General features: G+C 39.8%; 3 protein-coding genes and 1 long non-coding RNA gene across 4 annotated transcripts; 1 reads left to right on the top strand and 3 right to left on the bottom strand.

Moving 5' to 3' along the window:
• Nucleotides 1-41: 41 nt before the first annotated feature.
• On the bottom strand, nt 42-3,801 carry LOC101737624 (protein FAM136A). Its single transcript, XM_004924919.5, has 4 exons — nt 3,608-3,801; nt 2,397-2,516; nt 1,702-1,800; nt 42-764 (listed from the first exon to the last, which is right to left on the bottom strand). Exons 1-4 carry the CDS (start codon nt 3,692-3,694, stop codon nt 627-629), a joined length of 444 nt encoding a protein of 147 aa, XP_004924976.1. The 5' UTR covers nt 3,695-3,801; the 3' UTR covers nt 42-626.
• A 1,574-nt stretch (nt 3,802-5,375) lies between these two features.
• Nucleotides 5,376-6,391, bottom strand: LOC101737766 (uncharacterized). Its single transcript, XR_009974858.1, has 2 exons — nt 6,297-6,391; nt 5,376-6,070 (listed from the first exon to the last, which is right to left on the bottom strand). It is a non-coding gene; the product is annotated as an uncharacterized LOC101737766 (long non-coding RNA).
• Nucleotides 6,392-13,673: 7,282 nt separating this feature from the next.
• LOC101737906 (uncharacterized) lies at nt 13,674-15,019 on the top strand. Its single transcript, XM_004924921.5, has 2 exons — nt 13,674-13,815; nt 14,320-15,019. The coding sequence occupies exons 1-2, from the start codon at nt 13,768-13,770 to the stop codon at nt 14,941-14,943; spliced, it is 672 nt and encodes a 223-aa protein (XP_004924978.1). The 5' UTR covers nt 13,674-13,767; the 3' UTR covers nt 14,944-15,019.
• A 180-nt stretch (nt 15,020-15,199) lies between these two features.
• On the bottom strand, nt 15,200-21,901 carry LOC101738039 (uncharacterized). Its single transcript, XM_004924922.4, has 2 exons — nt 21,827-21,901; nt 15,200-15,932 (listed from the first exon to the last, which is right to left on the bottom strand). Exons 1-2 carry the CDS (start codon nt 21,869-21,871, stop codon nt 15,237-15,239), a joined length of 741 nt encoding a protein of 246 aa, XP_004924979.1. The 5' UTR covers nt 21,872-21,901; the 3' UTR covers nt 15,200-15,236.
• Nucleotides 21,902-22,218: the final 317 nt, after the last annotated feature.

The raw sequence follows: 22,218 nt of genomic DNA, 5'->3' as shown, positions 1-22,218 counted from the left end.
TCTTAGTTTCACACACAAATATTACAAAAATAAAACATCAATAATTGTAAACAGCTTATATTTTTATGTACAACCATAAAATTTCAACAAATTCCATATAATTGTCAACACTTTAAACCAGAACAGAAAAATAAATTTACTTTGATCAATCACTTAAAACACTAAGTAGTTTAAAACAACTAAACTTTCAGGATTATCTACAATATAAACACTATTATTTAATGGGGTTAAACACTATTATTACCAAGTTTTTCGGTTTTAATGAGGTCCTAACATTTTGATTTGATGTTAGCAAACCCCATTATCACGGGTAAATTGAAGAGTACAGATAGGATGTTAGGATGTTGGTAGGCAGCGGCTTGGTTCTGCCCCTGGCATTGCTGAAGTCCATGGGCAACGGTAACCACTCACCATCAGGTGGTCCGTATGCTCGTATGCCTACAAGGGCAATAAAAAAAAAAAAAAATGTGCGTTATTTCTAGTTCATTTTTGAGTTTTACCACTAAACTCATCTGCTTCAATCATTCAGTTCGATAATCATTATATGAACCAGACTTAATAATAGTGTTTATGTACTGGTTATTGTACCGTGAGGTAATTTACTGTCACTGAAAATAACTCTGACGTTATTCGTTTGTCGTGGGTGGTGGTTTTCCACTTGCCAACACTTTCTTCATTGTCTTCATCATGCCGGGAATGAGTGACATGTGTTTATCGACGCACTTCACGGCACACTTCTCAAAATCTATAGTGCATTTGTCAATCTGAAAATAAAGTGTATATAAATCAATCAAATCAAATCAAATCAAACCAAAAAATTTTTATTCAACATAAATGAAAGTACATACTTGTTGAACGTCAAAAAGAACTACCGCCAATTCACAAAAACTAGCCTCCGTCCTGAGAAGAATTGGCAAGAAACTCAGCGGGCATGTCTTTTTTTTTTTAATATTAGATTTTTTTTAAATATTCATCATTCATTCATTCAATAGATCGAATTCTGAGATTTTATTTATAGTAATCTATACTATACATATAAATAAAATTGGAGTGTCTGTTTGTAATATTGAAATAGCCGCTTTTTACTACATGCACATGAATATATATTATACGGCACATACACCAAAATAAATTTTTTTACAATTTTTGTCTGTCTGTCTGTTTGTTCCGGCTAATCTCTGGAACGGCTGGACCGATTTTGACGAGACTTTCACTGATAGGTAATGATATAAGGAGTAATTTAGGCTACTTTAACTTAGGCTAATTAAGACTGCCATCAGTTGTCCAATGAACAAGTGTCTACAAATAAATATCAGTTTTCAGAGTTACAACTGAAATAAAGAATCCAGTTCAAGGGTTGTGTTCCAATTGAGATGTCCTTTGTGACTTCCTTGGCCAATTGGTTTTGATTACTACTGGCGCTTGAGATACCTAAAAGCACCGTTAGTGGATCGGGAGGATCCGAAATAACTCGTTTAGGGCGACATTGACCATTTATCATTCAGCACAGGGTCGGGAATGTAGTTACCGGCGACCACAAAGAGAGAATTGTCGTGGCGTGCCGCTTTTTCGAAATGGGGCACTGATGCTGACTGTATATACTTATTGATGGACTCTAGGTCTACGTCGTCATGGAGGTAAGGTTGGTAGACAAAAAAACAGTATGTTAATGAATTTGTATGTTCCGAATATATCACTTACAGTTTCTTGACTAGGATCAGGTCCTAATCTATCTCTGGCCGTGTCATTGCAATCCATAACGCATCTCTGTAGCCTGTTCTGGAAATGATTGATCTCGTTCTGAAAAATTACATTATGTTGAATAAGGAGGCATTTACATATTATTATGTTTCTTTTCATGATTTCATTTCATTGATTTCATGTTCTTAATTATGTACAAATATGAAATTCCTAGCTCTGAGCTGGTATTTTGTTTGTCTTAAAGTATGGATGGCTCGTAGGTACTACCTATTAGTGCTCTGAGTCAGTCAATTTGAATTGAGGAAAGTCTATGGTTGCAGATAACCACTAACCAACAGATGGACCATGAGCTTGTTCACTGATCTATCTAGTGATGAAAATGCAAAATGACCACCAAATGGTATTCTATCTAATCTAATCTATCTAAATCAAATCTGAATCAGAATCAGAATCAGAAGAATCAGATTACAAATCAGCCCGGCAGATGGCACTGCAGTCGGTAACTAGGTTATTTATATTTCCTAGAAATAATTTATACAGCAAAAAAGCGTTTGCCAGGCCAGCTAGTATTATATATTTATATACATATATTGAATATACTGATATTTGTTGCATCACTATCAAGAATATACTCTGTTATATCCTGACATATTGTACAAACTAAAGACCACAAAACACCCTTTAAACAATCTCACCTGAACATAATTATTGGCATGATTGAGAGGTGTAGTACAGTTTTCTATGCAGCCATGAACCCTTTCCAATGAGGATTGTGTATCGTCACAGCATTTGGATGCACATCTATGCATGTCACCCTGAGATATACAGAAAAAAATTTAGTTCTTTATTACGTTACTTTCACTGGTGGTAAGGCTTGTTTCGAACCAGTACCAGCATCCTACCTGTGTATACTGTGGTTAAGAGTTGATACGGACCAGTTTAAATGGCAAAGATAGCCATTACACAATAAAGACTTGGAGTGTAGGTCTCAAGGTGGGAAGTCGCATTTACATTGTAATGACTGTAATGAGTGGGAACAACCCTTCCCCGACATGTATATCTACCAGTCTAAAGACTTATCGATGTCGATAAATGGCTATACTAATTAGGATACAAAGTAAAGTCACTAGCAACCTGAACTCAAAAACATGGAGATCACAAAATAAGCCCTTAATGTATATTGTTGTTGTTGTTTCAATCTAGTTGTATATTTTTATCTGGTGGTAGGGCAGCTTGTGAGTCCGCACAGGTAGGTACCATCACCCTGCCTATTTCTGCCATATCTCAAGGTAGGTGGTGGCATTTACTTTGTATATGTCTATGGGCTCCAATAATCACTTAACATCAGGTGGGCTGTGAACTTGTCCACCCACCTAAGCAATAAATAAGTAAATAAATAAGAAAAAAAAGCTCCATTTGGATGATTAAACATCCAGCTATCATTATTTCTATCTAGTGCAATACTTATGCTCATTACTTTAGCTATCGCGGTTATTGACGAACAACAAACATGAGAATAAACCACAGTAGTCATAATAATTATGACCGACCAGTAGCTTCGATTTATTGATACATAATAATGTATGCTTGACTAATTATATCTTCGAGAGATTGATATATGTTACTAATATATTACAATTAACGATTATCTTTATATTTGAATGCCAAGTGTGTTCCCTTTAAAGCAAATTAATATTCAATAAAGACCTCTTCGATCTTAGTAATGTATATAACAATAAATTCTATAAGAAATAGTTGGAGGATATAATTCTCGTCTTTATGACAGTATTATTATTTCAGATTTTTAATAGATTAATAAAGTATAAATAGACGTCCAAATTATGTTATTTTATTACATTATTGCATAATTTTCTTAAGCTTATTAGCAACTTCTAGGTTAACATACTTGCATTTTTCGTAAATAGCTACGATCTAGTTCATTAACCAGATTAGTCATTTCTTGCTCGATGCGGTATTTTTGAGCTTCCACCATTTTTAGTTTATTGCAGTTTCACAGAAGAAAAATAATACTAAAGGAATAAATGCAAGACACCCAGTACCTAGATAGAACTGTGACAGATGAAAGATCACAGTTGATTTTTTGATTCGTCCACAAGATAGACAAAGGGAATATAGCCCAAACAACCAAATCTTTGTAACAAAGGTTGGAGGGAAGCGCTATTTATTTTATGAAAAGTTAAATCGAACCAAATGAGAAAACGAAATTAAGTTAAATTACGAAATTAAGTTTAATGGAACTAATTAACACTAGATGAAACAAGCTCAGTCCATAAGGCAGCTCTCTAAACATCTGAAAAAGGCTCTCTTCCATCTGCCGGGAACGTACTATGATCTTCTTCGGACACATCACGCGGTCTCCCAAACATGAATTAGAGAAGCTCATAATTACAGGTCGCATAGAGGGCAAGCGCGCCGTGGGCAGAACACCAGCCAGATGGTCAGATCTAGCAAGAGAAGCACTTAGTGGTAGTCTGTACCATGCAGTCCATGCCACTCGTGATCGAGCACATTGGAAGTACGTCACATGTGGTCGCGATCCTCAGTAGTGTGGGAATGATATAGAAGAGCGAAACAAGCTAGTAAAGGTCCAGATAGTTAGATCGATAGGTAGATAGATAGGTCCAGATAGTTAATCCTATCCACATAGTGATAATTCGAACAAAAACAATTAAATACATATTATTAGTTTTTATTGATTTAATATAATAGGGGTTAAATTATGAAATTGCCATTATATTGTAATAGGTACTTCGAATTGACATAGAACCTTCATGGCTTGAGGTTTTTGTGTGAAACTTTTTTTCAAATGGTACCCATGAGGTTAAATGAATAAAAAATGTGCAACATTCGATTATCGACTTTCTTGGATATCGAAACTGATGTTGCCTTCTTAAATCGATACAGAAATGAAGGAATATTGGATCGATTTGAGACATCTGATGAAAAGTAGTTTCTTTACGATAACCGTGAGCGAAAAATACAATGGTTGACCCCAGGTCAAACGCCGCAACAGTGTCTTAAAGCAAAGCTTACCAATAAATAGTAACTGTTTTTTTTTTATTTTTTTTATTGCCCTTTTAGGCAGACGAGCATACGGCCCACCTGATGGTGAGTGGTTACCGTCGCCCATGGACTTCAGCAATGCCAGGGGCAGAGCCAAGCCGCTGCCTACCGCTGTTTGGTGGTCTCAGCATGGTGTTATTCACTATAGCTTTCTCCGATCTGGTCAAGCAATAACGGCAGAGGCTTACTGTGCCGAACTCCGAATAATGATGGCAAAACTTGCAGTAAAACAGCCCCGACTCATGAATCGATCTTCACCATTATTGCTCCATGATAACGCGAGACTTCATACGCACGAGAAACCGTTTTAACTCTACAGGAACTGCAATTAGAAACCATTCGTTACTCTCCGTATTCGCCAGACCTTGCTCCAACGGACTACCATTTTTTTCGTGATTTGGAGAATTTTCTACGTGATAAAAAGTTTTCTTCCCAGGAGGCAGTACAAAATGCTTTCACACAGCTTGTGGAATCTAGATCGCCAGAGTTCTATCGCAAAGGCATAAATGACCTTCCAATTAGATTTCAGCAATGTAATTATAATGGTAATTTTGATTAAATAAATATGTTAAATGAAAAAAAAAAACCAATTTCAATTTTTCAGTACAAATCGGCAATTTCATACTTTAACCCCTAATACTAGAGGCATATTTTTTATTATTAATATTTCTCAAATCTTTTGTAACTAAATTTAATTTGATAAAGGTACATTATACTTAAAAATAAATTATTAGATTCCGAAGCATTAAAACTCGTACCGAATTCACAATCCCAAGCTATTCAAAAAGCCCCTCACCAACTCTTTGTCAAAATTAAACATATTGGGAAGCACAGTCGGTTTCTCTTGAAAAACTTCTTCAGCAGTGACTTGCCGCTTACAATTCGGGCACAATTCATTCGCAGATAAAAATATAGTAGGGAATTCAATGATTCCTGGCAATATTGGGAGACATGGTGGCGGGGGCGTAATTTCAAATTTTAACGGCATTTTATTTGCAAAGTTCTCCGCAAGGTTACGAGGCTTTTCATTTAACGTTTTTGTTAATGCATTCGCAAAAGGATCGCCCAAGCCATTTTCTATTGTATTGAACGCTGCGGCTTTCATAGACGCCGGTGCACTTGGCAGGAAGTAGGCTTTGGCTTCACTTGGCCAACATTTCGGTTGGCTGGCCCAATAGCTTTGGTGGTTCACTGCTGACGGCGAACTCTGTAAGTTTTGTCTATGATGTTGACTAGCTGAATTTTGGCTTGAAACGAATCCATTGCACACTTGTGCTTGGGCTGTCTGAAAAAAAAGGAAATTGAGACTTTTTTTTTAATTTTATGACCTGGTGACAGAGACCTTTAGGTCATATCTTATTTGGAAAATGTTCATTACTTTAATTGAGACTTGATAGACGTCGATTACTGATTACGTTAAAAGATTACAGAAGGACTTTTTGGCGGGAAAGCTAGCTCTTTTGTTAAGCATTCGACAAACATGTTGACATTTAAAAAAAAACTAAACATACCTTTAACACCAGAAAAAATAATAAAAACATATTCACCATAAACTTTAGAATAAAAAAAATCACAAATATTAAATATATAATTATCTAATAATAATACAAATATAAAATAAAACGTAGTATATATGTACTATTTTTATCGTTGTTACAGTTAATTATGTAATTATTGCATTGTAATTATCAATAAATTTTATATTGTGTAGATGTGTGATTGATAGGAAAATAATTGGATGTAAATTATACATTTTTTCGTCAGGTACGTACATATGTCAAAAATGATTAATCGCTCAACAAATTGTTCCGTGAATATTTCACGGTAATAATGGGTTCACGGTACTGCACCATCACCGGGACGGTACTTAGATGGTTGGACGAGCTCACGACCCACCTGATGCTAAGTGGTTACTAGAGCCTATAGACATTTACAACGTAAATGCCGCCACCCACTTTGAGATATAAGTTCTAAGGTCTCAGTATAGTTACAACGGCTGCCCCACCCTTCAAGCCGAAATGCATTACTGCTTCACGGTAGAAATAAGCAGGGTCGTGGTACCTACCCGTGCAGACTCACAAGACGTATATTAATGAATACGAGGTTGGTTTTGTGAATTCTAAGAGTTTATGAATTATTGCTTGATGATGGCGAGGGCCCATCACAATACCATTTGCCATCTACTCTGAGGCATGGAGAAATGACATGAGACTTAGCTTGGCAGCGATTAGCATCTGCCTCTAACTTATCTGAAGGCCATGATGACTTTTTGGCGGGAACGCGAGGAGTGAAGTTGTATGATTTGTTTTATTTTGTCTATTTAGTGTTTCTTCAGGTTTTAAACGTGTAATAACGGTGGCTAATTAACTGTTTAATATCTGTGAACGTGCACAAATGTGGAAAAATGAAACAAAGCAACTGGACGTAACTTCTTGGGATACTCCAAAAAGTTCACTGAAAAAATCTCAGTAAATGACCACCATTTCACTGAGATTATATTTCATCCTATATCATCTCATCTCATTTCATTTAATTTCATCCCAGTTGATTAATGTCTCAAATTAATCATCTTCATTTCATTTCACTCCATATTATCATTTTTCACAAAAATAAGATTAAAAATTAAAATAAGACTTGACCTAAAGGTCTTAGTTACCAGGTCATAAAAAAAGAAGGCCATGATCGACGCTAACCACTCACCATCAGGTGGGCCGTATGCTCAATAACCTACAAGAGCAGTAAAGAAGAGTACCAGGTAATAAAAAGTCAAGATCACTAGAAAACATGTTTATTACTTAAAACACAAATTTACAGTATGATTGGTTTGGCTGAATACTTCAAGTCAGATTCCAAAGGTGTTGCCAAGGCCATGTAATCAAAATCGTTTGCAATCGGTACCAATAAGTTGGTACTTGTTGGATCCAGTGTTGGCGTAAAATAATTTTCTACCAACGGCACTGCCGCAGGTAGATAGCCCAAGCCGTATGGCAATTCCACGGGGTAAGGCGGCATAATTAACTGCTCATCGAAATTTATTATAGCTGGGAACACTATTTCGATACATTCGAATTCTGATGCTGGCAACATTAAGTTTTGATTCGAGTTCAGGTTCAGCGCGTCGATAAAATTCGGTGTAGATAGAACCAGTTCGTCGTTGCGTTTGAATTTGGGAGAAATTGGTACTAATTCTTCATAATACGGCATCCTTGATGGTGACGTCATTATCCGCTCATGATTTCTCGCTTTCGACGTCAAAGTCTGAAGGCAATCCGCATTGGTTCTGTATACTCGATTTGGAGTGACCAGGTTTTGAATTACTACCAATCCGGAGTTAAGAGGTTCCGGCTGGTAACACGGAAATTTCCGTTGAAAACCTCTCACTGCCTACGATAACATGAAGAGAGAAAACAATTATTGAACTTAGCAGAAGTAGTTTAAACTGCTAATGTAATTATACCCAATTAAGTAACAAAGTCAAGAACTTGAAACATGACCAATATACTTCTTAAGCTCAAGAAATATCTCTAGAAACGCATACTATGCAGCCATTTCATATACTGGTGGTAGGACCTCTTGTGAGTCCGCACGGGTAGTTGCCATTCTACCTATTTCTGCAGTGAAGCAGTTATGCGCAATAAAAAAAAAATGACTACATACGGCCACACTGATTACATTCTGACTTTTACACTATCTAAGTAGTTTTTCATATATGTTTTTTTTGTGCACAATATATTGTTTGTTATGCTGCCGATAAGATAACTGAAATAAAGTAATCAGAAATTTTTTTTTTTTTTTTTTTGCCTTCGATATCGTCGCTCCGCTAACCCCGACTCACTACCCGCTAAATATCGCGCATCGCCCGGATATACTCGACATAGCGTTATTAAAAAACGTAACTCTGCGCTTACACTCGATCGAAGTAGTTTCAGAGTTAGATTCAGACCACCGTCCCGTCGTTATGAAGCTCGGTCGCGCTCCCGATTCCGTTCCCGTCACGAGGACTGTGGTGGATTGGCACACGCTGGGCATCAGCCTGGCTGAATCTGATCCACCGTCGCTCCCGCTTAACCCGGACTCTATCCCGTCTCCTCAGGATACCGCTGAAGCCATAGACATCTTAACGTCACACATCACCTCGACATTAGATAGGTCATCGAAACAAGTTGTAGCGGAGGACTTCCTTCACCGCTTCAAATTGTCCGACGATATTAGGGAACTCCTTAGAGCTAAGAACGCCTCGATACGCGCCTACGACAGGTATCCTACCGCGGAAAATCGTATTCGAATGCGTGCCCTACAACGCGACGTAAAGTCTCGCATCGCCGAAGTCCGAGATGCCAGATGGTCTGATTTCTTAGAAGGACTCGCGCCCTCCCAAAGGTCTTACTACCGCTTAGCTCGTACTCTCAAATCGGATATGGTAGTAAGTATGCCCCCCCTCGTAGGCCCCTCAGGCCGACTCGCGGCGTTCGATGATGACGAAAAAGCAGAGCTGCTGGCCGATACATTGCAAACCCAGTGCACGCCCAGCACTCAATCCGTGGACCCTGTTCATGTAGAATTAGTAGACAGTGAGGTAGAACGCAGAGCCTCCTTGCCACCCTCTGATGCGTTACCACCCGTCACCCCGATGGAAGTTAAAGACTTGATCAAAGACCTACGTCCTCGCAAGGCTCCCGGTTCTGACGGTATATCCAACCGCGTTATTAAACTTCTACCCGTCCAACTCATCGTGATGTTGGCATCTATTTTCAATGCCGCTATGGCGAACTGTATCTTTCCCGCGGTGTGGAAAGAAGCGGACGTTATCGGCATACATAAACCCGGTAAACCAAAAAATCATCCGACGAGCTACCGCCCGATTAGCCTCCTCATGTCTCTAGGCAAACTGTATGAGCGTCTGCTCTACAAACGCCTCAGAGACTTCGTCTCATCCAAGGGCATTCTTATCGATGAACAATTCGGATTCCGTACAAATCACTCATGCGTTCAACAGGTGCACCGCCTCACGGAGCACATTCTTGTGGGGCTTAATCGACCAAAACCGTTATACACGGGAGCTCTCTTCTTCGACGTCGCAAAAGCGTTCGACAAAGTCTGGCACAATGGTTTGATTTTCAAACTATTCAACATGGGCGTGCCGGATAGTCTCGTGCTCATCATACGGGACTTCTTGTCGAACCGCTCTTTTCGATATCGAGTCGAGGGAACCCGCTCCTCCCCACGACCTCTCACAGCTGGAGTCCCGCAAGGCTCTGTCCTCTCACCCCTCCTATTTAGCTTATTCGTCAACGATCTTCCCCGGTCGCCGCCGACCCATTTAGCTTTATTCGCCGACGACACGACTGTTTACTATTCTAGTAGAAATAAGTCCCTAATCGCGAAGAAGCTTCAGAGCGCAGCCCTAGCCCTAGGACAGTGGTTCCGAAAATGGCGCATAGACATCAACCCAGCGAAAAGTACTGCGGTGCTATTTCAGAGGGGAAGCTCCACACGGATTTCCTCCCGGATTAGGAGGAGGAATCTCACACCCCCGATTACTCTCTTTAGACAACCCATACCCTGGGCCAGGAAGGTCAAGTACCTGGGCGTTACCCTGGATGCATCGATGACATTCCGCCCGCATATAAAATCAGTCCGTGACCGTGCCGCGTTTATTCTCGGTAGACTCTACCCCATGATCTGTAAGCGGAGTAAAATGTCCCTTCGGAACAAGGTGACACTTTACAAAACTTGCATAAGGCCCGTCATGACTTACGCGAGTGTGGTGTTCGCTCACGCGGCCCGCACACACATAGACACCCTCCAATCCCTACAATCCCGCTTTTGCAGGTTAGCTGTCGGGGCTCCGTGGTTCGTGAGGAACGTTGACCTACACGACGACCTGGGCCTCGAATCAATTCGGAAATACATGAAGTCAGCGTCGGAACGATACTTCGATAAGGCTATGCGTCATGATAATCGCCTTATCGTTGCCGCCGCTGACTACTCTCCGAATCCTGATCATGCAGGAGCCAGTCACCGTCGACGCCCTAGACACGTCCTTACGGATCCATCAGATCCAATAACCTTTGCATTAGATGCCTTCAGCTCTAATACTAGGGGCAGGCTTAGGGACCCCGGTAACCGTACTCGTCGAACTCGACAAAGAGGTCGACGTGCAACCTAACCCATGCATCAGCCCGCTGAGTTTCTCGCCGGATCTTCTCAGCGGGTCGCGATTCCGATCCGGTAGTAGATTCATTCGCGAAACAATTGCTCTTGAGTTGTTAGGTCTCCTTCGGAGGCGCTCGGGCAGTTGTTAGCAAATCCCACCCCTCTTGGCTGAGCCTTTGCTCGCCCACCTGTCCTGGTGAAACTGGAAAGGCCTTCGGGCCACCAGTAAACTTTCAATAATAAAAAATAAAAAAAAAAAAAAACATTTTTTTTTCCAATCAAAATACTTTAACTTAACCAAAGTTTTGTTTCGCTTTGACCTATCGTACGTAATTTCTCGTTTAGATTAGTAATTAAGAATGGGAATCCGAATTAATTCTAATTTACTGGTGGTAGGACCTCTTGAGAGTCCGCGCGGGTAGGTACCACCACCCTGCTTAATTCTGCCGTGAAGCAGTAATGCGTTTCGGTTTGAAGGGTGGGGCAGCCGTTGTAACTATACCTGAGACCTTAGAACTTATGTCTCAAGGTGGGTGGCGCATTTACGTTGTAGATGTCTATGGGCTCCAGTAACCACTTAACACCAGGTGGGCTGTGAGCTCGTCCACCCATCTAAGCAATAAAAAAAAATACTTTTGTTTGATTACGTTTTTATCAAAAGCCTTTTTGTCAGTTTAGGTGTAATCATTCGCTCTGAGGCAATATTTTAGCAACACAATAAAAACAAATTATTGAACCTACCTGCAAAAATAATATTACACACAAAACGTAAGGCAGTTCCATTTTAAAATAGCTACAAATAAAATTGTTTTAGATAAGAAAACTGTCTCGATTTTATATAGAATAACATAATTTGTGTCCTAATAAACCGATCGATTGCAAATTGTTTTTTTATATCTTATCGAAACGGGTTATGCAATTTTCTGAATTATTTTGAATTGTCGTGATAAATTGTTTGATGTCTTCCTGTTTTCTCTCCTGCTGCAGCTGCTTATCAAAAAAAAAAAAGGGTGCGTGTACTTATGTACGCGCGTAAGAAGTTATACTTTATTTTTATTAAATTTATATCTTTTTTTTTTAATCAATTTGAAAAAAAAACGATTAATCAACATCCTCACACACGCATATTGGACATCCCTTTTCTTGACATCGTATAAATTCGGTAATTCTCGGTACGGTTCGGAAAGTTCACCTGCGGCTATATTCAGACTCGCCAAGTTACGTCGGTCGTATTGTAATGAGCGATTTAGTGGGCAACTTCATTCTGTTAATTTTGTGTCACGGTGCGCGCGCATCGTAAATATTTAACTCTCATCAATTTTTCATAACGCGCCTAAAGAAGTATAACTTCAAAAACATTTCACATGTCTGTGTGATTAGTGCGAGTTTTTTAACGTTCTCGATAGCGTAAAAGTTAACTTAAATTTGTATGGAGTTGGAACGTTTGCCTACGTTTGCCGCTAGGGGCGCTGTTCCAACTGCATACAAATTTGAGTTACTTTTACTCTATCGAGAACTTTAAAAAACTCGCACTAAGCACACTGATGCGTCGGTGTTATCAAATCTAAAAGTTGCTGAAATGAAAACTGTCCCATCACCGTTCTGGAATTTGATTAAATGTAAAAGACACACGAAAGACGACACTCTATAGAGACAAGCATAGGACGTATATTTTTTATTTAAAGGGATTTTATGACCTGGTAACTAAGACCTTTTTCCTTGATTGATTTTTTCAGTGGACTTTTTGAAAGATTCCGAGAAGTTACGTCCAGCGGCTTTGTTTCATTTTCGCACATTTGCGCACTTTCACTAATATTAAACAGTTAACAAATCATCGTTATTACACATTTAAACCTGAAGAAACACTAAATAGACAAAATAAAACAAATCACACAACCTCACTCCTCGCGTTCCCGCCAAAAGGTCCATAGGATGTAGGGTATAGACTACTTATGTAGTGATAAATATATATGTTTTTTTACGTCTGTTGTATCGGCTAGTGTGGATACATATTCCTACCCAAAGTCACCGCTAGGCTATATAGTCTGGCTTCATTTCGTAAATAGCTGGTGTCATAGACAATACGCATAAATTAGTCATAGATACGCAACTCAAGCACTCAACAAAATTGTTTATGGGCGCCGGACACTAGACGGCTTCGCTTCGATTAGTTTCTCATTGCTACAGTAGATGACAGTAATATATTACCTATCCTATATTTTAATTTTTAATGAAGCTTTTCGTAAATTTTCAGAAACCACAAATTTATAAAATTTTAATTTACTTATTTTAAATTATGTATAATTTAAATTATACAATAATTAAATGCCTTAACTTTAAAAACTTATAAGTTTAGGGGCATCCGCAACAAGATGTCGCTAGTTTCCATTCAAAAAAAAAATTGTCTTAAAGTATCGCATCCTTCCGGTTAATCCTTCACCGTAGAAGTCAATCGTGAATATTTGTTGAGTACGTATTTCATTAGAAAAATTGGCACCCGCCTGGGATTCGAACCACCGGTGCATCGCTCAACACAATTGCCCCGGACGTCTTATCCTTTAGGCCACGACTACGATTCACATAAGTCGATGAGCACGAAGATTAAACAAGATTTTGATAGTCGAACCGATAAAACAGTTATCATAGCAATAATTACGAAACAGCTTGTAATTTTCATATAAACATTATCGCAAATCATTGATAGATCACGAACCATCGATTGTGATTTAGATGGAAAAGTATAAAAATTATGTTGCGCTAAATCAAACACTACAAGCAATCCGGATCTAACATTTGTCTATTAATTATTTAATTTAAAGAAAAAACATGTCTAAGTTTGTTTTGCTGTTGATTTCTATGACTATATTTGATAAGGTAAGCAGTTAATTATTTTTAGGGAAACTCTGATCATTCTTAATGTCCAGTAAAAATGGCTACCAGATAAATAGGCATTAGTTACATTTTAATAGACTAAAAAATAGTTTTATCCCAGTCAAGACCTGGTGCGTCTTGTGCGCACGTGTAGTTATTACCGCCCTGCCTATTTCTACAATGAAGCAGTAATGGGTTTCGGTTTGAAGGGTGGGAAATCCGTCGTACTTACTATGCTGAGACTGACAATTCATATTTCAAGGTGGATGACGTAATTTACCTTGTTGTTGTCTATGGGCTACAGTAACCACTTAGCAGTTTCGGCTCGTCCACCTATGTAAGCAATAAAAAAGAAAATTTCTTTCCACCGCTAATTTTTTAATAGATCCTATAGTTCTTCCTCGAAAAACCCGTCTCTCTGCCGCGTTTATAATCGCAATTAAAATGAAATTAGTTCCATAATTTATGTCTAAGATCGATCAATATATGATTCTATATGTTCTACAGACAGCAAAATCGCAATATCTCCGGCAGCAACCCTACAGCATAACTCCAAGACAAATGCCGGAATACATCGAAGGGCCCAGAGTTTACGACGGACCAAGGATCTTCGAGGGCCCTAGATTCTACGATAGTCCCAGGCTCATCGAGAGTCCGAGGCTCATTGAGGGCCCTAGGCTCATCGAGAGCCCTAGAGTGATAGAATCCCCTAGGATATACGAAGCGTCAAGGATCATCAACCAGCCTGTGATAACCGAGACACCATGCAACAGTGTCGCTCCAAGGGTTCCATCGGCCACGATAATTACGGACTGCACTCCGACCGTCTGCAAGAACTTGGCCAACACAATCCAGTTAATGATCATCTGTAATTTACTACAGAACACAAAGGGTGGTCCCGAATTGGCTTTGCAGTTGGCATCTCCGGTACTAAACGAAGTTTTTACTTCGCCGGTCTTTTCATGCGGCTGTCCTAATCCGTTCTCGCCTAACGTCGTTTCTCCTAAAGCGGTTTCCCCTAGCATGGTCCCTAACTTTATAACGGCAGCTTTTAACAGCCCCGTAAGTAATGCACAGCCGACATGCAGCTTGTTATCGAATCTCATGAGCTTATTTGGTAACTCTATATAAACCCAATTCAATTATGGTCATCCAATCTATTTATTTATTTATTTAATAAATTATTCAATAAATTATTTCTTTGACATTATGGTATTATTTATTTGTGTTCGTGATAAATTTGCTAATTGCGATAAGTAATATTATACTATAATATTATGTTAAGTGCGTGAAATTATCTTTGAGGGCGCTGGGTAGTAAGCCACTTCCGAGCATGAATAACGCTAAAATAGAATAAGGGCAAATTGATAATAATTAATCAACGAAATAAATGAATCAAAATTATAATTTTTCAGTTTATAATCTTAATAAAATGGTCCGTTGCAAAACTGCGAGCATGGTTCATACGGGGCGGGTTCGACGTTTACGCTGACACACGGCACATTAGCGTTCATATAGCCAAAGTTACACGTTAATTGGGCAGGTATTGCGGAAGGAAACATGACCTCGGTGGCGATAGGAGCGATGGGAGGTCCAAGGAAATCGGAGCAAGGAAAGCCAGTGGATGGAATGGAGCAAAAAGATGGAGAGGATGGCTGAATTTGCACGACCTCCTGGGCGAAGTTAGGGCAGGGACTGGCGTCGTAGTATATCGGGGTCACTGTTTCTATCACAGGACTTTCGCATACACAAGGGTTAACAGTGACCATCTCGACTTGGGTTGGATATTCTATTGGATTGCAAGGAGCAGGTTTGATAATTGAGTCAAAGTAAGGCAAAAAAGTTCCTGGACAAATTCCAGTGTTCATTGTGTTTTCAATAAGATTGCTGACAATTAGAAGCTGGATGGCATTGGCTAAAGCATTCGAGACGGTGTTGTCGATGATGGTGGTGGCCACAGGAGGGGATCCGGGGTACAATGGCTGAGATATGACGGACTCAACCGGCCTTATAATTTCCTGGCACGGAGGTACGAGCTGGGGAAATATTTGGCCCGGGTAAGGGCATAAGTTCGGTGGCGCGAAAAACTGGCCGGGCCCTGGACATACTTGGGAGTCCACCTGAAATTAAAACGGAAGAATTAAAGATAATTCATTGTTTCATTCAAGATAATTAATCAAAAAGGAAACTTGTATTCATCTATTATACACATATGTACATAGTCAATTTACAAGAACGTACAGGGTGGCCCATAAGTCCTTTGAAAAGTAAAATTTGAATAAAACGAACAGGGCGCGCGTGAGCGGTGCAGGGGAAGCGGGGGGAGTAACTTCGGTTTCTGGGAATTTAGTCGCGATGGAGCGTTTTACCGGAGCGGACCGTGCGTTTTGTGTGCGCGAGTTTTATAAAAACGACAATTCGGCAACCGTTGCGCGGCGTAAATTTCGAGAACACAAAGGTTTACACAACTTTGACGACACTCCAACTCTTCAAACGATTAAGAACTGGGTTGCTAAGTTCGAGGAGACCGGTTCGACGTTAGATAAACCGCGGTTGGGTCGCCCAAGGACGTCACGTACGGAACAAAACATAGACACAGTGACACAGTCTATTCGCGAAAATCCGACACAGTCAACTCGTAAGCGCGCCAGAGCATTAAACGTAGAGTTTTTCATACCAGAATTGCAAAACTTTTCAGGCTTTAATGCCAGGACGTGGTTTCAACAGGATGGGGCCACTTCTCACACCTCTAACACTGCTATGCCCGTTATCCGTCAACTTTTTCCTGGCAAAGTTATCTCTAAGAGAGGAGACATTTCCTGGCCTCCACGTAGTCCAGATCTGACCCCGATGGATTTTTTATTGTGGGGCTACCTTAAGGCTAAAGTATACGACACAAACCCGCGGTCAATTGAGGCCCTAAAAGAAAACATCCGCAGAGAAATGACAAGCATTTCAGCAGTGACGTGCCGCGCAGTCATCGACAATTTTAGACGTCGTTTGCAAGAGTGCCGTGATCGCAACGGATTACATTTAGGAGATGTTATTTTCAAAAAATAATTCCCGTTTTTTAAGCTTTTTATGTAAATAAAAATTTAATTCATAATGTAATTAATTTTATTTTAATAATTTTTTTTTCATATCAAAGGACTTATGGGCCACCCATTTAGAATATGCTAATAAATAAGGAAATGAGCGTTTTGATTTCATATAAGGCATACCGTATACCGTATAAAACGTTTTTTTTTATTGCTTCGATTGGTGGACGAGCTCACAGCCCACCTGGTGTTAAGTGATTACTGGGGCCCATAGACATCCACAACGTAAATGCGCCACCCACCTTGAGATGCAAGTTCTAAGGTCTCAAGTATAGTTACAACTGCTGCCCCGCCCTTCAAACCGAAACGCATTACTGCTTCATGGCAGAAATAGGCAGGGTGGTGGTACCTTCCCGCGCGAACCCACAAGAGGTCCTACCACCAGTACATCACACATATATCCATTTATGATCCTACGAAAACTGGTTTTGCGAGAAAGAGATGGAGTACCATCTCTTTACTCCCACCAAAATTTTACGCTTTTGCACTGGTGGCTTCAATCAGCCGATTTAAACTATTTCTTCAATACACGTATAACATTTCATTGTGCTCATCAAAAATCTTGTAATAAGCACCTCATTCAACCTCAAAACACAGTCGTTCTATAGACATAGAGGTCACTGTTGGAGACACAGAAAAAAAACATTGGTTTCGTATCGATAACGGTCATCGGTCATCACTCATGGACATCGACAAAATAGGGACACAACCTTCCAAATCTTGCTTGAAGCATGACGGGGCTCTTGAAGAAGAACGTGAGGTCTCATTGAAGAAACGGATTCTACAAGTGTGATCTTAGGAAACGCGCTATTGATCAACACAGTCCCAGATAGTAGAAATATATTAGGAAAATACGCTTTGGTTCAAAAGGCTTGGGCAACTGCTTATTTGATATAATTAGTCATTTGTCCATTTGTCTTCAACATTCTAAAGCAGAACAGCAGTATCTGATGATGGAGAGGAAGATGCACAAGGAGGCATCGCATCACGCTCATTTGTTTTATTTTTAGATAAGCGTATTTTTGGATTTTCCATCTAATGTTCAGCGTTCCAATAAACTAGGTTGCTCCAAAATTTATTAGGTAGTAAAGCAAATATTTTACCGAAACAGAGAAACAGCAATATATTTCCGAGATTATCGACAGGAATTAGATGTGTCTTTTTTTTATATTGCACTAGACGAACGACCTCGCGTTTGACCCGATGCTAAGGGAATACCCGTGTGGGAATATCCATGAATACCAATGTCCATAGATAGATATCCCGACGCCGTTGCTGCAGCCACCTTGCAACATCAGATAAAGGCCTCAATTCCTTTCCAAAATTGTCGCACTCTCCAAACGGGAGCACACGTCTGTTTCGCAACAGAAATAGGTAGAATGGAGCACCTACTCATTTAATTTCACAATAAGTGCTACCGCCAATCATAAACACCTTATAATTTGGATGTTATCATGACATGATATTATGTCCTCATCATAGAAGTTGTTTGAGAACATGCATTTAGTAATTTGATTATGTTCGGCTCGATTACACTAGGTCTCTTAACTTTAAAGTCACGAGCCTTCGAACTAATACGAAAATTTTCTGCACAAGTCCACTAATCATCATCAGTCATGGGCCTCTACACATCCAACTCTTAGCGGTCACCGTTCGGAGGTCATCCCTACACCCGAGAACACTCAAGAACCCGTCCACTCTAGCGATTGTTGGTCCTGTGGCTTACATGGCCGACCCTGCACTTGCTGACTCTTAGAGCTATGTCGATGACTTTAGTTCTATGTCGAATATCCTCATTTCTGATTTTATCCTTCAGAGAAACTCCGAGCACGAATCTGTCCATGGCTCCTGAGTGAACTTAAGCTGACGGACCAGCCGCACTTGTGTCCACGTCTCGGCTCCGTAAGTCATAACCGGTGAGACGTACTGGTTAAAACTTTCGTTTTCAGGTACTGTGGGATGTGCGATGAAAAGATTCCACGTAGTTTGCGGAACGCCGCCTAGCCTAATTGGATCCTTCTCTTAACTTCCCTCTCCAAGCTGTGTTTACCCAACTGCAGCATCTGCCCGAGCTATAAATATTCTTCAACAGCTTCAAGCGGGCAGTCCGTCAAGACCATCGGACTCGATCTAATGTAACCATTGAACATAACTTTAATATTATCCACGTTCATCCAGAGTCCAATTCGTAATACAGAATCTGCTAAGCCGTTCAGCATCAAACCGCAAGTGTTTATGCCGATTTTTTTCCATTCCAGCGTCTTAGACATATCCACCAATGCGCTAGGAAATATTTTCGGGGAAATAACAATTAGATAGGATTAGACTGCTGATTCTGTACTCAAACATTTATCGTGGCACAGTAGAGGCATTCCAACACCTACACATAGCGATGGTCTACTTGGCATTGCCGCAGAGAATCCAGCACAGCCCAGGTCTCGATGGAGTCTAAAGCCTTCTCATGCGAATGGTAAGCACAAGGGCCGATTATACTCTGTAAACTTTTGTACTCTGTTAACTTTTTCTGCCGCAGTGTCTGTATGTGGTATATGGCGCCGTAACCGCTCCGAAACCCAGCCTGCTCTGGGGGTTGAAATTCGTCGAGCCTTCTTGGTAGACGGTTTGTGATGACTCGTGAGAACAACTTGTAGACGTGATTCAGGAGAGAGATCGGTCTATAGTTCTTCAAAAGAGTCTTGTCCCCTTTTTTGATAAAGAGGACAACAATACTGCTATTCCACGCCTTCGGAATTCTCCCGCGATGAATGACTTGATTGAAGATCTTATATAGCTCTACTAAGAGATGTGTTTCTCTTGCCTTCAATGGCTTAGTTGTTATACCATTATCCCCGGGGGCTTTTCCATTCTTGAGTTGTCTCAGAGCCAATTTTGTTTCGTCCGTGCTGACGTGCGGTAGCTCGTCGGTGAAATGGCGCGTGAGTGGGGCTCTACATTTTTTTTACCGGTGCTGATAGCCTTGAGAGGCTATTTCAGCTTCACGGTAACGTGTGTAGGGGAACTCACGGGGCTCAAACCGGAGTGTTGCTAACACTGACCCTAGCAAGAGCAGTGCTTCGCAGAGTCTACCACCGGATCGGAAACGCGACCCACTGAGAAGATCCGGCGAGAAACTGGGCTGTGTCTAGATGTGACTATCCTGTATAAGACGGGTGGTGTGAGACTTGTACAGCTGACAATATTGTTTTGCAATCTCAGCGAGAATTTCCGTCTGCGACACAATGACGTTGCCATCAAAGTTCTTGAGTTTCGATAAACGGCCTCTCTTAAGCTGCTGGTTAAATACCTTCAACCCATCGGTTTTCTCCATGGTTCTTTCCATTTTTGGGAGCGTCAAAGGTCACATCGAACCCATTACGTTTTCTGCTTGCTTAGAGTCGATCGTTTTGATGGAGAGGAGGATGTGTCCTGAAGCCGTATGGTCATGAGTCGCAAAGTCAAGTCGGCACAAAGTTTTTACCCATTCGCTGCCCCCTGAAAATTTTTGCACCCTCTTCCCTCACGACTGTGACTAAATTTTTGAGGTCTTCGTCGACATCGTTGGCGGTTTCCAAGTTAAAGAATCGTTCTTCCAAAGTTTTATGGAAAACTTCTGATCCTACATTGATTTCGAACTGGCTAGGTCGGAGTGTAGACTGCGGCGTCTTTCCAATCAGACCTTATGCTCAGCGTAGCTCTTGATAGTCGATGGTCGTTTCCGATGCTGAGCCTGTTGACCACTAACACGTCCATAAATATTCGAATAAAAACTGCAATTGCCAATCGATTTTCAAAATTCGGCACTAATTAAACTTTTTAGTTCTAATATCATTGAAATTCATTTTCTATATCTCGTAAATATTTGAATTGAGATTATGTACACAGGTGAATCACGTTACTATATCAAATATTGGAATTTTCCGAGAATGTACACGTAAAAGAGGCACAAAGATATTTCATTATGTATCTGTATCATAAAAAAAAAACTTATTTTTATTACGTCTGATTTCTTATAAAACCGTAAAGATTAATTATAAATCCAAACAAACTATTTGATTCCCGTATAACGCTCAGAAACTTATTTTATCAACATATCTTATACCTTTAAACGAGCAATTCTTGTATATAAATATATATATATATAATCTGAATCTCGGAAACGGCTCCAACGATTTTCATAAAATTTAGTATACAGGGGATTTCGGGGGGCGATAAATCGATATAGCTACGATTTATTTTCAGAAAATGTTGTTTTATTCATGTTTTCAATAATCAACTCTTCCCGACATCTGTTGGCGAATAATAGTACTATTTTTCTTAATTGAGGGCAACTAACCGCTTTAAAGACAACACAAGATGGCGTTATAAAAAAAAAACGAGCAAAGCTCGGTCATCGTCTAGTTTATCTATAAACACACATTCCGCTCTACCAACAGAAATCTATTAACGGGTTCGATTTAAATTCCTTGAACACGGAAACTATTCATATATTGCGCACACTTCAAATTTCAGATACACACTTTAACGACCCATACAAAGCCCAGTATATCTTCAACTCTTCCCGACATCTATTGGCGAATAATAGTACTATTTTTCTTAATTGAGGGCAACTAACCGCTTTAAAGACAACACAAGATGGCGTTATAAAAAAAATCATCATCGGTCATCGTCTAAGTAGTTATTTATAATCTTTTACTCCACCTTATCCCACTAGGTGGGGTCGGCACAGCTAATTTTTCTCTTCCATTCTCTTCTATCAGCCGTCATCTCAACACTCACTCCCCTCTCTCTTATATCGTAATTCACACACTCCATCCATGTCTTCTTCGGTCGACCTCTTCCCCCTCTACCTTGCACTACCATTTCCATACATCTCCTAGTCTAGTTATTTATAATGAATTAACAAAATGTATAGTTACCTTGTAAATCAAACTTATAAACAATATTAACAAAGGGAACACCATTATTCTGGTCCTTCTAAACGATACGTACAACCCAATGCCTTATATACACGAAAACAACTTATCACGGTGACATAATTTGTCAATTGCATAAAACGTTAAACAAACACAATTATATTATGAATTTAGTAAAAATGTTATCGGATATTATTTTGTAACGTTTTTTTTTTGTAATTGAAAATTTTGTAAGTCAATGTAATCCTATTCTTAAAGAATTCGACACGATTCGAACTAGCTACTATTTAGAATAGGAATATATTATAATTTTGCAATAATCATGTCGTTTCAGCTGTTTGCTGGCGATATGTGACCTAGTTATTTGTATACACTTTAAGGAAATATAAATAGGG

The sequence above is a fragment of the Bombyx mori genome, chromosome 2, assembly GCF_030269925.1.
Source record: "Bombyx mori chromosome 2, ASM3026992v2".
NCBI lineage: Eukaryota > Metazoa > Arthropoda > Insecta > Lepidoptera > Bombycidae > Bombyx > Bombyx mori.
This window is presented reverse-complemented; position numbering and strand designations above follow the sequence as displayed.

Bases quoted from the DNA above. Each gene is read 5' to 3' on its own strand.
- LOC101737624 (XM_004924919.5), bottom strand. From the start codon at position 3,694: ATGGTGGAAGCTCAAAAATACCGCATCGAGCAAGAAATGACTAATCTG. The intron at 2,517-3,607 runs GTATGTTAACCT...TGTATATCTCAG, and splicing joins GCTATTTACGAAAAATGCAA to GGTGACATGCATAGATGTGC. The intron at 1,801-2,396 runs GTGAGATTGTTT...GTAATTTTTCAG, and splicing joins ATGCCAATAATTATGTTCAG to AACGAGATCAATCATTTCCA.
- LOC101738039 (XM_004924922.4), bottom strand. From the start codon at position 21,871: ATGGTGTTCCCTTTGTTAATATTGTTTATAAGTTTGATTTACAAG. The intron at 15,933-21,826 runs GTAACTATACAT...TTTTAATTTCAG, and splicing joins TTATAAGTTTGATTTACAAG to GTGGACTCCCAAGTATGTCC.
- LOC101737906 (XM_004924921.5), top strand. From the start codon at position 13,768: ATGTCTAAGTTTGTTTTGCTGTTGATTTCTATGACTATATTTGATAAG. The intron at 13,816-14,319 runs GTAAGCAGTTAA...TATGTTCTACAG, and splicing joins CTATGACTATATTTGATAAG to ACAGCAAAATCGCAATATCT.